Source organism: Mustelus asterias, unplaced genomic scaffold, assembly GCF_964213995.1.
Source record: "Mustelus asterias unplaced genomic scaffold, sMusAst1.hap1.1 HAP1_SCAFFOLD_76, whole genome shotgun sequence".
In the NCBI taxonomy this organism is placed as follows: Eukaryota; Metazoa; Chordata; class Chondrichthyes; order Carcharhiniformes; family Triakidae; genus Mustelus; species Mustelus asterias.
Genome location: NW_027590135.1, coordinates 279,891 through 294,353, shown reverse-complemented (window position 1 = coordinate 294,353; position 14,463 = coordinate 279,891). Strand labels below are relative to the sequence as shown.

At 46.7% G+C, this 14,463-nt stretch overlaps 5 protein-coding genes, 2 non-coding genes and 1 pseudogene across 8 annotated transcripts in view; 5 read left to right on the top strand and 3 right to left on the bottom strand.

Annotated features, from left to right (window-relative positions):
- The window catches only part of LOC144483578 (uncharacterized), a 210,062-nt gene that overhangs the window by 16,198 nt on the left and 179,401 nt on the right, over positions 1 to 14,463 (top strand). The gene's annotated exons all lie outside the window — the stretch shown is intronic.
- LOC144483601 (histone H2B 1/2-like) lies at positions 2,483 to 2,869 on the top strand (annotated as a pseudogene).
- LOC144483588 (histone H2A-like) lies at positions 3,751 to 4,140 on the top strand. Its single transcript, XM_078202225.1, has one exon. It carries the CDS (start codon positions 3,751 to 3,753, stop codon positions 4,138 to 4,140), a length of 390 nt encoding a protein of 129 aa, XP_078058351.1.
- LOC144483609 (histone H3) lies at positions 4,965 to 5,375 on the bottom strand. Its single transcript, XM_078202240.1, has one exon. It carries the CDS (start codon positions 5,373 to 5,375, stop codon positions 4,965 to 4,967), a length of 411 nt encoding a protein of 136 aa, XP_078058366.1.
- Positions 6,723 to 7,034, bottom strand: LOC144483554 (histone H4). Its single transcript, XM_078202192.1, has one exon. It carries the CDS (start codon positions 7,032 to 7,034, stop codon positions 6,723 to 6,725), a length of 312 nt encoding a protein of 103 aa, XP_078058318.1.
- On the bottom strand, positions 8,295 to 8,945 carry LOC144483612 (histone H1-like). Its single transcript, XM_078202244.1, has one exon. The coding sequence runs from the start codon at positions 8,943 to 8,945 to the stop codon at positions 8,295 to 8,297; it is 651 nt and encodes a 216-aa protein (XP_078058370.1).
- trnag-ucc (transfer RNA glycine (anticodon UCC)) lies at positions 10,526 to 10,598 on the top strand. Its single transcript has one exon. It is a non-coding gene; the product is annotated as a tRNA-Gly (tRNA).
- On the top strand, positions 10,929 to 11,010 carry trnas-uga (transfer RNA serine (anticodon UGA)). Its single transcript has one exon. It is a non-coding gene; the product is annotated as a tRNA-Ser (tRNA).

Genomic DNA, 14,463 nt, shown 5'->3' with positions numbered 1-14,463 from the left:
TGAGTAAATCCCACACTCACACTGTATCAGAGAGTGAGTAAATCCCACACTCACACACTGTATCAGAGAGTGAGTAAATCCCACACACACTGTATCAGAGAGTGAGTAAATCCCACACTCTCACACTGTATCAGAGAGTGAGTAAATCCCACACACACTGTATCAGAGAGTGAGTAAATCCCACACTCACACACTGTAACAGAGAGTGAGTAAATCCCACACACACACACACTGTATCAGAGAGTGAGTAAATCCCACACACACTGTATCAGAGAGTGAGTAAATCCCACACTCTCACACTGTATCAGAGAGTGAGTAAATCCCACACACACTGTATTAGAGAGTGAGTAAATCCCACACACACACACTGTATCAGAGAGTGAGTAAATCCCACACTCACACACTGTATCAGAGAGTGAGTAAATCCCACACTCACACACTGTATCAGAGAGTGAGTAAATCACACACTCACACTGTATCAGAGAGTGAGTAAATCCCACACACACTGTATCAGAGAGTGAGTAAATCCCACACTCTCACACTGTATCAGAGAGTGAGTAAATCCCACACACACTGTATTAGAGAGTGAGTAAATCCCACACACACACACTGTATCAGAGAGTGAGTAAATCCCACACTCACACACTGTATCAGAGAGTGAGTAAATCCCACACTCACACACTGTATCAGAGAGTGAGTAAATCACACACTCACACTGTATCAGAGAGTGAGTAAATCCCACACACACACACTGTATCAGAGAGTGAGTAAATCCCACACTCACACACTGTATCAGAGAGTGAGTAAATCCCACACTCACACACTGTATCAGAGAGTGAGTAAATCCCACACACACACACACACTGTATCAGAGTGAGTAAATCCCACACTCACACACTGTATCAGAGAGTGAGTAAATCCCACACACACACACTGTATCAGAGAGTGAGTAAATCCCACACTCACACACTGTATCAGAGAGTGAGTAAATCCCACACTCACACACTGTATCAGAGAGTGAGTAAATCCCACACACACACACTGTATCAGAGAGTGAGTAAATCCCACACACACACACACACACTGTATCAGAGAGTGAGTAAATCCCACACACACACACACTGTATCAGAGTGAGTAAATCCCATACTCTCACACTGTATCAGAGTGAGTAAATCCCACACTCACACACGGTATCAGAGAGTGAGTAAATCCCACGCTCACACACTGTATCAGAGAGTGAGTAAATCCCACACACACACTGTATCAGAGAGTGAGTAAATCCCACACTCTCACACCGTATCAGAGAGTGAGTAAATCCCACACTCACACACTGTATCAGAGAGTGAGTAAATCCCACACTCTCACACTGTATGAGAGAGTGAGTAAATCCCACACACACACACTGTATCAGAGAGTGAGTAAATCCCACACTCACACACTGTATCAGAGAGTGTGTAAATCCCACACACACACGCACTGTATCAGAGTGAGTAAATCCCACACTCACACACTGTATCAGAGAGTGAGTAAATCCCACACACACACACTGTATCAGAGAGTGAGTAAATCCCACACACACACACTGTATCAGAGAGTGAGTAAATCCCACACACACACACTGTATCAGAGAGTGAGTAAATCCCACACACACACACACTGTATCAGAGTGAGTAAATCCCACACTCACACACGGTATCAGAGAGTGAGTAAATCCCACGCTCACACACTGTATCAGAGAGTGAGTAAATCCCACACTGACACTGTATCAGAGACTGAGTAAATCCCACACACACTGTATCAGAGAGTGAGTAAATCCCACACTCTCACACTGTATTCGAGAGTGAGTAAATCCCACACTCACACACTGTATCAGAGAGTGAGTAAATCCCACACTCACACACTGTATCAGAGAGTGAGTAAATCCCACACACACACTGTATCAGAGAGTGAGTAAATCCCATACTCTTACACCGAATCAGAGAGTGAGTAAATCCCACACTCTCACACTGTATCAGAGAGTGAGTAAATCCCACACTCACACTGTATCAGAGAGTGAGTAAATCCTACACTCACACACTGCATCATCGAGTGAGTAAATCCCACACTCACACACATTCCCAGAGATTCACTGTTCCGGAAGGAACCCACACTCCCGCACAGTCCCTCTGAGGAGAAGGGTCCCTCACACCGACAGCCAGGCGACATTTCCCGGTGCATCTGAAATACTGGTCCTGGAGAGATTCTTTGTCAAATGTATTTCCTGATTGTAGTAAGGGGGCTTGTGATTGGCGGAAAGGCTTCAATCTGATTGGTCTATTGACATATTCACTCAAATGAACCCCTGATAAGTGAGTTTAATAACTTTCAAAATGTCCAATCACAATCATTGCTTTCCCAATTCCTCATTAGCATAGATCTGTGGGACTGTCTATTTAATCAGCGCTCGGAAGGGGTTTGCTTTATTTCTGTGTGAAATTGAAGATGGCTGATGAGAAGAAACCAACATCGAAAGCAGCTCCGAAGAAGGGGGCGAAGAAAGTGATTAAGAAACTGGGAACAAAGGGCGGCAAGTAGCGGCGAAAGTCGAGGAAGGAGAGTTACTCCATCTACATCTACAAAGTGATGAAGCAGGTTCACCCCGACACCGGCATCTCCTCCAAGGCCATGAGCATCATGAACTCGTTCGTGAACGATATTTTCGAGCGCATCGCGGGTGAGGCTTCCCGCCTGGCCCATTACAACAAGCGCAGCACCATCAGCTCCCGGGAGATCCAGACCGCCGTGCGCCTGCTGCTGCCCGGGGAACTGGCCAAGCACGCCGTGTCGGAAGGGACAAAGGCAGTGACCAAGTACACCAGCTCCAAGTAAAACTTCCCATGGACTGAAAAAACATCCCAAACACAACGGCTCTTTTAAGAGCCACCCACAATCTCTGTGAAAAAGCTGTACCTGGCTCCTTCCTGTTCGATGATAAGAATGGAAAATAGAATAACTTCCACTGGTGTTTGTGTCTCCTGTCCTGTAATCCAAACACTGACCCAGAATTCACTCACTGCCTTCGCTTTGTGCTGAAAGCTGTTATTATTCTGTTATTTTCACAGCTCCTAAATGACCTCATTAGGGACTGTTTTTCGCGGTAACGGTCCCTTCTCTCAATTCCTGAAATGTCCATTGATTCATCATTTTATTCACAGTAATTCTCCGCAGGGTAACAGTCCGGAGTGGGATTATTACAGAGCGGAATAAGGACAGTGTGAGGACTCGATCCGGCTCCCTGTTTTCAGTGAAGGACACTGGGTTCTGATTGAAGACTAAACGGAGTGTTTTCCTTCTGGGAATGCTGTGAACAGGGATTGATTCCCGCCCGGGACAGTTAGAAAGCGATAGGAGAATGAAGCACATTGAAAGAAAATGTTAAAGCCGCGCCTCCGATTGGTGACGGGAAGAGCTGAATAAAAGCAAATCAATAGAAGGGATTTGAAATCTCTGACTGAGGGCGACATTGATTTGAATTCGCTCCTTTCCCACAATGAAATTGGCGGCTTTTGGAAATGGACAAATTCTCTGCTTCTGCCGGTTGTTGTGGGGAAATCCCGCCCTCTTCTGTTTCCAGTGAGCTGATTGGTGAAGAATATAGGCAAATGAGGTGAATAGAGCAGCGGCCAATCAGAGGAGCTGTCAGTTTATAAGAACAGTCAATGCTGGAGAAATTGCTGATTCTTTGTGAAAGTGTTTGTGAGATTGTGCAAATGTCTGGAAGAGGAAAGGGCGGCGGGAAAGCTCGGGCCAAGGCCAAGTCTCGCTCCTCCCGGGCTGGACTGCAGTTCCCGGTGGGCCGTGTTCACAGGCTCCTGAGAAAGGGCAACTATGCTGAGCGTGTGGGTGCCGGAGCCCCGGTCTATCTGGCTGCCGTGCTCGAGTATCTGACCGCTGAAATCCTGGAGCTGGCCGGGAACGCGGCCCGGGACAACAAGAAGACCCGCATCATCCCCAGACACCTGCAGCTGGCCGTCCGCAACGACGAGGAGCTCAACAAGCTGCTGGGAGGGGTGACCATCGCTCAGGGCGGGGTGCTGCCTAATATCCAGGCCGTGCTGCTGCCCAAGAAAAGCAGCGCTGGGACCGCGAAGAGCAAGTGAAGCGGCCATTCTTTAATCTGATAACCCAAAGGCTCTTTTCAGAGCCACTCATTTTACCTGAAAAAGGGCGACCTGGTGTCTATCGGTCAGTTTCTGCACTGCTATTCACAGCACAGCTGTTTCCCGCTTTGTTCTATCAATCCGTACTATTGACGCATACAGTATTTTAATACAAGTTGCTGTTGTTTATCGGGGAAACCATCCCAGTGAACTGAAATGATCCTAATTCCAATATAATTGCTTTAAAATGTGATAGTCGCATAGACATTCACAGAGACAATAATTAACATTTTTCCAGATCCAGTGACTGACTTTGAAAACCGATGAATGTCCTCACAAAGTCAGTCACTGGATCTGGAAAAGTGTTAATTATTGTCTATGCGAATGTGCAAGCGTTCCTGCAATGGTTATATCTGTGTGAGTGGGTTACTGTTTGAGACATGCTTCATATTCTGAACTTAATTGACACAATTTTCAACACTCTCGCTGCGACTCGAAACACGTGCGGAGAAAGTGGATTTGCGGAATTATTGCTCGGAAACTGAAATGATCGCAGGTTTAATAAATACTTTAAAATTAAATTGTGGTAAAATTGTTAACGGCATCGCTTTTACTCCAACCATCAAAGGATTGGAGATATGAATGACCTCAATGCAACGGAGAGTTAATTGTAACATTGAGAGGTGTCAGTATTGGAGTCCTGGGAATATTCTGTCCTGGGAATTCAAACACTAGAATCGTTAACAGGAGATCGCAGCTCTTTCATTTGTCGAGTTGGTGGCTCTTAAAAGAGCCGTTGTTGTTCTTGGTGCCGAGGTCGGGTTTTAGGCGCGTTCCCCGCGGATGCGGCGGGCCAGCTGGATGTCTTTGGGCATGATGGTGACTCGCTTGGCGTGGATGGCGCACAGGTTGGTGTCCTCAAAGAGCCCCACCAGGTAAGCCTCGCTGGCCTCCTGCAGGGCCATGACGGCCGAGCTCTGGAAGCGCAGGTCTGTCTTGAAGTCCTGAGCGATCTCTCGCACCAGGCGCTGGAAGGGCAGTTTGCGGATCAGCAGCTCGGTGGATTTCTGGTAGCGGCGGATCTCCCTCAGAGCCACAGTGCCGGGTCTGTAGCGATGAGGCTTCTTCACTCCGCCCGTGGCTGGAGCGCTCTTCCGGGCAGCTTTGGTAGCCAGCTGTTTGCGAGGAGCTTTCCCTCCGGTCGATTTGCGCGCTGTCTGCTTGGTCCTGGCCATTTTCTGAGCGGATTCAGCACAATCTGAGAGAAGAAGACTATTACTACAGAGTCTGCGCTGCATCCGCCTTTTTACACTCTGTGAGGAACCGCCCCCAGCAGGAATTGGCCCAGGAAGTTTCAATCAAACTGTGACCAGGGAATTAATATCTGTAACTCAGGTTCTAATTGGTTCAGTGGTTTCCTTAACCGCCCCTTTCAGAAATTGGGCCGTTTTCGATGCAAGAAATAACCGTCTGTTTCAAAGAAGACTTTATTCCGTCCTTATTAATATAACCATTACCAGAAACATTGAAGATTTGAAGTCCATCTCCCTCCACTTAGTGCTTTAGACCCTTTCCCCGCTCTCTGGGCTGTTCATTCCCAGAATCTCCCGCTGTTCCACTCGATCCCTGTCCCTCTACTCTCCAGCCCATTCAGATTTCCCCTCCCCTGTCGTTTGTGACATTCGCCGCCGCTTTCAGCGGAAAGGATCAGAAATCTGTCGCTTCTCTGTGTCCCCCTGAAGCCGGTGTGAAAGGGGTTGAGTCTGTTGTTTGTTACAGAGAGTGACTTCATATTTGTCCCGTTTGACATTACTGAATAGAGCCGTTTGCTTCCCGTGGCGGACAAATGAAACCTTTTGTAAAATAATCTTACAGCAGAATATTAATTGAGAATCTATTTTTAATAGGTTAAGAATTTGTCTCAATTCCCTTTCCCGCGCTGAAATTGGCGGCATTTCCCCCAATTCAAAATTTCTGCCGGTTGACAGTTGAAGCCAATGATTGGCTCAATCTTCACATTCGATGCTCTGCGATTGGTTCAGAGCTGCGAATGTGGAGAGGATGGCCAATCAGAAGCAGGCTGGGGTTGGAGCGGCTCAAACTGCGGGAATTGCGGGTTTGTGAATGACTGAGCGGAAACTGATCAGTTTCACAAAGCGTCAGTTTCAGTGCAGGAAACAACCGTCTGGGGGCAAATAGCAGCACAACTGGGACTGGTTCCAGTGAACGATTCACCGGCTGCTGCTACTAAACTCCGCTATTCCAGAGAAAGCTTTTATAAACTCTATCCAAACACTGAGTGATTAAACAGGAGTGATGTGGCGTTTCACTGAGGGCACATGTCAACTGGGGGCTGCTCAGACAATCCACTTAAAAATTTCAAAAACAATCCGCATGGCTGCTCCAAATGAAATGCTAAATTCGGTGATTCCCGCACTGTACCCTAAACAAAACAAACATGCATCTCAAACACTGAACAGCCTATCCCAGCCCCCGTCCCCAGGTCACTGCTCTCTTTGTGAAGCGGTGAGTGGCTCTGAAAAGAGCCTTTGTCGTGTGTTCCGTAGGAAGGTTGCAGTTGTTCAGCCGCCGAATCCATAGAGAGTGCGGCCCTGGCGTTTCAGAGCGTACACCACATCCATGGCAGTGACCGTCTTGCGCTTGGCGTGTTCAGTGTAGGTGACCGCATCCCTGATCACATTCTCCAGGAAAACCTTCAGCACCCCGCGAGTCTCCTCATAGATCAAACCCGAGATCCGCTTGACACCGCCACGGCGAGCGAGGCGGCGGATTGCTGGCTTGGTGATGCCCTGGATATTATCACGAAGCACTTTGCGGTGCCGCTTTGCGCCGCCTTTACCCAGTCCTTTGCCCCCTTTCCCTCTGCCAGACATGATGATTCTTCACTCAGATCTCTGCACAATATGAGAGAGGAACTCTTTCAGGCTCCTTTTATACAGCCCGCCCCGACCTGACTGAGAAAGGCGGAGTGAGAGCAGAGAGGGGAGGAGACAGAGTGAAGATTAAACACAGAGCGGGAGGGAGGAGAGAGCCGGACTGACACACACACAGAACGGCCCCTGATCTTTCAGCTCCACCTCCAGTTTCTGCAACCGCCAATTTCAACCCGTTTATTCACAATGGAAGCGAAACACAGCTCCCCACACAAACCCTTCCAGAGCCGCCCTTCACACACAAGAGTTTCTACAAACCCGGAGCTTTGAAATATGGAATCAAAACAGAAAATGCTGCAAATAATCAGCAGCTCCGGCAGCTTTTGTGAAGAGAGAGAGAGACAGAGTTAACGTTTCGGGTCGTGACTTTGTTCTTTTGTGTTTTTAAACCTGGTCCCGTAATAATTCCCAGTCAGTAATATTCCGACCTAAACACAGTCGATTCTATAGCAAGAATCTTCCTCCGGAACATCCTCACACACATCTGCTTCTCGCTGTTTGCAAACACTTTATTGAAGCTGTTTGGGGCAATCTCCTGTGTTAAAATTAAGGGAGTCAGGATGGCCGAGCGGTCTAAGGCCGCAGTCTCCTTGGAGGCGTGGGTTCAAATCCCACTCCTGACAGTGACTTTTGGCTAAGAATTGCCGTCTCAGAGCCCCAGGCACCTGGGTTCGATTCCCGGCTGAGGTCTCTGTCTGTGTGGAGTTTGCACATTCTCCCCGGGCTTCCTCCGGGTGCTCCGGTTTCCTCCCGCACACCAAAGTGCCTGTCAGGTTGATTGGCCATGCTAAATTGTCCCGGAATGTCCGGTCAATAAATAGGGTAATGGGAATCCGACCTGGGTGGGATTGAGGTCGGTTCAGACTCGATGGGACGATTGGCCTCCTTCTGCACTGCAGGGATTCGATTAAAAATTAGGCTGCAATGCGGTGTTTAGCCGCCAGTGTTACTGTCTCACACTGAATCTACCAGACATCTTTATTATGAGAGAAAGTGGCGATTGAACAAATGTCAAATTCAAATGAAATTCAGCCTCTGCTGTGTTTTGCTTTAGTCTGAATTTGAAATGATCTCTATTGAGAATGAGCCGGGCCGCGGGACAGGAATCATTTTCTTGCGGGATCAGCTCTTTCCTGAGAGATGTGGGTGGCTCTGAGAAGAGCCTTTGGGTTCAGAGGTTTACAATTTGCTCGGGTTGTTTCACTTCTTTCCTGACGCTTTCTTCGCTTTTGTTGCTTTCACTTTGGGTTTGGCCTTCGATTTAGTCGCTTTTTTGACAGACTTTCCGCCCGTCACCTTCTTCACAGGAGACTTTTTCTTCAGGGCTGCTTTCTTCACCGCCTTTTTTGGAGTTGCCGCCTTCTTGCTGCTTGTTTTCTTCACTGTTGATTTCTTCACTGGAGTTTTCTTTGCTGCGGGTTTCTTGGCTGCGGGTTTCTTGGCTGCGGGTTTCTTGGCTGCTGCTTTCTTTACTAAAGGTTTCTTGGCTGTTGGTTTCTTCGCCTTCTTTCCCATTTTCCCCGGGCTTTCCTTCTTAGCGAGTTTGAAGGAGCCGGAGGCGCCCTGTCCCTTTGTCTGCACCAGAGACCCTGTCTCCACCTTCCTCTTGATAGTTAACCTGATCTGGGAGACGCGCTTCCCCACATCCACTCCGCTGCCAGCCAAAGCTTTCTTTATCGCGGCCAGGGACATCCCATTGCGATCGCTGCAACCCGCCACAACATTGAGGATCTGCTCGCCTAACTTGGGACCGGCTGCCGCAGGTCGGGGAGCCGCCTTCTTCTTCCTGGGAGACTTCACTTGAGCGGGAGCGGCTGGAGGAGCCGTTTCGGCGGCTGCAGTTTCAGTCATATCCGAGAGTGTGTGGAAAATCTGTGTGAGTCAGAACTGGATCCGAAATGAAGCCAGTGGTGGCGGCACAGAGCAACTTAAAGGCAGAGAGCGGACGGAGCAGAGACAAGCTGCTGTCAGCTCCCGGCTCCTCCAACCTCTCTGTGTTTCTCTCTCCTCACAAACTCTCCCATTGCAATGAAATTCCGCCACTCCAGAGATCCAGCTCACATCCTTCATGTCTCTGACACACGAATGCTTGCTGTTGAAAAGGTTTCACTCGAACTGAGGACTCCATTTTCCACTGAAACCCGTTTTACTGCTGCACTGATCGCGCTCTCACACGCGATAGCTGACATGTTCTCGACTTTGCCACTGAAATCTTCAATTTAGCGAAACAATTGCTTTGAAATCTCACTTTGGGGCTCAGCAGCGGGTTTAGCGGGAATCTTTGATTGAAAAATTGTTTTATTTTACACAAGAGAGACTCGGAGATCTCATGATCAGAACAGACACACAAACACAGTTGGATTAGTCTGACCCGCCCGCTCCTTTCATCCACTCTCTCTTACACAATATTCACACCTACACATTCACGGGACAAAACTCACCAACTGTAAGGTCCCAGGGCGGAATTTCCCCTCCTTCCGGCCTTTGCTCCGGATTCCAGGGGGTGAGTTAGTTTTTCACCTCAGTAACTGTTAAACACTCTGAGGCCCGCTCCCCACAGATTGTCTTTGAATTCATTCATGGAATGTGAGTGTCGCTGTCTGGGTCAGCATTTATTGCCCATCCCTAATTGCCCTTGGGAAGGTGGTGATGAGCTGCTTCTGGAACCGCTGCAGTCCATGTGGTGTAGGACCACATCTGTTAACCAGATTCCGTGGCCAGAGCCAATCATATCTGTTTTTTCCTTCCAGTTATTACAGTGATTGCTGAGATCACTGTGTTTGTTTACGATGAAAATACAAATTATCTGCTCTTGGAGTCTCTAGATTTCCTGTTTTATTTGTTTCTCCTGCACTGACAGGTAACAATAAACCACAACCTCAACAACCAGTGACTGCCAGTTAAATAATCATCCCCCACTCGCTGATAATGGAGTTTCTGACAGTGGCAGACAGTTCCTGACCATCCTCCGATTGGACCTGGAGGGAACCAGATTCATTGTCAGAGCTGGACTTTCTCACTGAGGGAGTGGCACAGTCAGGTGAACGATGGAGGTGGAGTGGTGACTGGGAGAGCGTTTGACCAAACGTCAGTTCCTGACCATCACAGTGGTGATTTATTTAATTCGCTATCGCATGTCACAACAGTAGGTGGGCACTCCTAAAATAAAATTCACTGAAGATTTCTAATGGAAAATCAAGCTTCAATTTGCTTTCAGTTGTTTAAATGAAAGGACAGGCCTCAAAATTAAACAATGAGTTCCCAGTCAGAAACAACAGTAAAAAGATAAATTGAACTGTCCAGAAAAACGAGACAAGCCAAGTTCAGTTTCCAAACTGTGCTATGGACACACCTGGTGCGGAATGAAATCAGCAACTCAGGTAGTTCCGTAATTATAACTGATTAAAATAACGATTCCTTGAGCAGAGTGAGCGATGGTGGTATAGTGGTGAGCAATAGCTGCCTTCCAAGCAGTTGACCCGGGTTCGATTCCCGGCCATCGCATCCGTAATTTGTTTTAGAACCTTATCCGCGAATATTATTTTAAACCGAGTGGACAAAAACAGGGCGAACGCAACATTTGACAATAGTGAATTAAAATAGACCTATCAGTTTTTATTTTTTTCTATTCGGACGTCATTCGTTTCTCATGAAAAAATATTGAAATAGGAAAACAAATCTCTGACATCAAATGAGTTCTCCGTTCGTGACAAAGATACAAAGTAACGGTAGAGGAACACATTTCAGCTCACACACTGTGCTCTGCACAATCCCGGTACTTGATAGAAGTTAATATGAACATTACTGAGGTTACATTATTTATAGAAATGCGCAGCTGTGATGGCCGAGTGGTTAAGGCGTTGGACTTGAAATCCAATGGGGTCTCGCCGCGCAGGTTCGAGCCCTGCTCGCAGCGGTTATGATTGTGAAGTGTTTACTTCCGCTATTTCAGACAACCAAAAAACCTGCTGATTTTTTGGTATGAAGTATTTCGATCGCCATCATGCTGTCAGCTGCATGGTTCCGGGCCGGGTGCAGGAAGGTGAGCTTGGAAAGGGGGGCCTCGGACTGGCATGGACAAGATCGGCCGAATGGGTTCCGAGTCAGAGAGGTTTACAGCATACAGGCCCTTCGGCCTAACTTGTCCATGCCGCCCTTTTTTTAAACCACTAAGCTAATCCCATTTGCCTGCATTTGGCCCACATCCCTGCGTTTGGCCCATATCCCTCTACACCCATCTTACCCATGTAACTGTCGAAATGCATTTTAAAAGACAAAATTGTACCCACCTACTACCTCTGGCAGCTTGTTCCAGACACTCACCACCCTCTGTGTAGAAAAAAGTCATGATGTGGAGATGCCGGCGTTGGACTGGGGTAAACACAGTAAGAAGTTTAACAACAGCAGGTTAAAGTCCAACAGGTTTATTTGGTAGCAAAAGCCACACATGTGGCTTTTGTCCCTCTGGACACTTTTGTATCTCTCCCCTCTCACCTTAAACCTGTGCACTCGAGCTTTCGACTCCCCAACCTTTGGGAAAAGATATTAACTATTCTAGCTGATCTGTGTCCCTCATTATTTTATAGATCTCTATAAGATCACCCCTCAGCCTCCTACGTCCAGAGAAAAAGATCCCAGTCTATCCAGCCTCGCCTTAAAACTCAAACCATCAAGTCCCGGTAGCATCCTAGTAAATCTTTTCTGCATGCTCTCTCGTTTAATGATATCCTTTCTATAATAGTGACTAGGACTGTACACAGTATTCCAAGTGTGGCCTTACCAATGACTTGTATGACTTCAACAGGACGTCCCAACTCCTGTATTCAATGTTCTGACCGATGAAACCAAGCATGCCAAATGCCTTCTTCACCACTCTGTCCACCTGTGACTCCACTTTCAATGAGCTTTGAACATGTACCCCGAGATCTCTTTGTTCTGCATCTCTCCCCAATGCTCTGCCATTAACTTGGTAAGTCTGCCCTGGTTCAATCTACCAAAATGCATCACCTTGCATTTGTCTGAATTAAACTCCGTCTGTCATTCGGCAGCCCACTGGCCCAATTGATCAAGATCCCTTTACAATTGGAGATAACTTTCCTCACTGTCCACGATGCCACCAATCTTGGTGTCATCTGCACACTTACTAACCATGCCTCCTATATTCTCATCCAAATCATTAAAATAAATGACAAATAACAGTGGACCCAGCACTGATCCCTGAGGCACACCCCTCGGGACTCCAGTTTGAAAAACAACCCACTACAACCACCCTCTGGCTTCTGTCAAGAAGCCAATTTTGTATTCATTAAGATACCTCACCCTGGATCCCGTGAGATTTAACCTTATGCAACAACCTATCTTGCGGTACCTTGTTAAGGTGCCACATGGTACCCTTTGTTTCCCAAATGTATCAGTTAAGGGGATTAGCAGGATAAATATGTGGGGTGACTGAGACAGGTTCTGGGTGGGATGGTATCTCAGAGTCGGTGCAGACTCAATGGGCCAAATGGCCTCCATCTGCACTGGAGGGATTCTATTGCAGTTCAGGCTGAGATAGACACATTTTGGTTTCTTTGGGAATCAAGGGAGTGAGGAGTAAACTGGAGTTGAACCCAAGATCTGAAACTCTATAAGAAGCTGGTATGCCCACATCTGGAGACTGCACCCATACTTTGGAACCCACACTTTCAAAGAGATATTCAGCTGACAGAGAGAGTGCAATGATATGTAACCAGGAAAATGGAAGGCATGAGGGGAATACCCGATGAAGGATTAAGGATTCTTGAATTGCAATCTTTAGAGAAGGCCGATTTATGGTTTAGTTCAATATTATAAATTGATACATGGCCTTATTACCTAAGCGTCAAAAGATCTTTATTCGCATCTACTGTATTTTGGGTGGGCATCAGTATAAAGTGCAGAAATTTGGTTCATGCGACGATATTCACAATTTGTTTTCCCCACATAGAATTGTTGATATTTCAAATGCTTTACCTGATTTTGATGGTGAATACTGAAAATGTAGTGACTTTTGGAAAACTTGTCAGAAATATGTATGATTTCTATCTTTGTATTGTCTGATGCTGTTGCTGTTGTTTTAATGCTGTGCCTCTGTGCTTCGCACTGTATGGCACTAAAGACACATAACTCATCATTGTATTGAATCATACAATCCCTACAGTGCAGAATGAGGCCATTCAACCCATCAAGCCCTATTCCCGTCACCGCACATATTTACCCTGCTAATCCCCTGACACTAAGAGTCAATTTAGCATGGCCAATCAACCTAACCCCCACAGACAAGGGGAGAATGTGCAAACCCCACACAGTGAACTGGGACTGCAATTGAACCCAGTTCCCTGATGCTGTGAGGCAGCAGTGCTATCCACTGTGCCATCATGCTGCCCTCGAATGGAGGAACATTATTGATGAGCCATGTGGCCAATGTCTGCTCTTATTTCCTGTGTTCTTGTGACTGGAAGAGACGGATCCATGGATACTGAGGGAAATAGGGTGGAAATTGCAGAGGCATTGGCCAAAAGTTTCCTATACTTGCTAGTTATATGTGTGGTGCCAGAGGACTGGAGAATTGCAAATGGTAAACACACTTTTTCAGAAAAGGCTGTGAGGATAAGCCAACTCAATCCAATCAGTTTCACCTCAGCAATGTGGGATATTCTCCAAACAATAACTGCAGTTAAAATTAACACTCACTTGTGCTAATGTGCATTAATTAAGGAAAACACATACATAATTATTAAAGGGGAATCATATTTAACTTGCTCGAGATTTTCATGAGGGTAACAGAAAAGGTTGATGAGGGTAATGTGGTTAATGTGAACATGGACTGGCAAAAAGCATTATATAAATAAAGGGGCACACAGCAAACTTGTGGTAACATTTGGAGCTGATAGAATAAAAGGGACAGCAGCAAAATGGATAGGAATCTGACAGTGACAGGAAACACAGTGGGAAGTATTTTTATTTGGATTGGAGGTCGGTTAAAGTGGGATTCCAGGAGAGTTGGTGTTAGGAATTCTGCTCTTCCTGATACATATTAGAGACATCGGCAATGCTGTACAGAACACACATTCAAACTGTGGTAATTACATAATATGTGACAGCATTGTGAACAGTGAGGAGGTAGTGTTGAAGCTCACAGTTTCTTAGACAGCTCGTGGATTGGCCAAACAAGACCAATTTAAAGCAGAGAAGTGTGAAATGATTTATTTCAGTGGGAAGAAAAGGGAGAGACAAGAGAAAAGAAATGGTACAATTGTAAAGACATGCAGGAACAAGGGACCTGTGGTCAAATGTGACACTAATAATTGCTGTTTAGGTGGCAGGTTGAGAGTGTGGTTACTCAGGC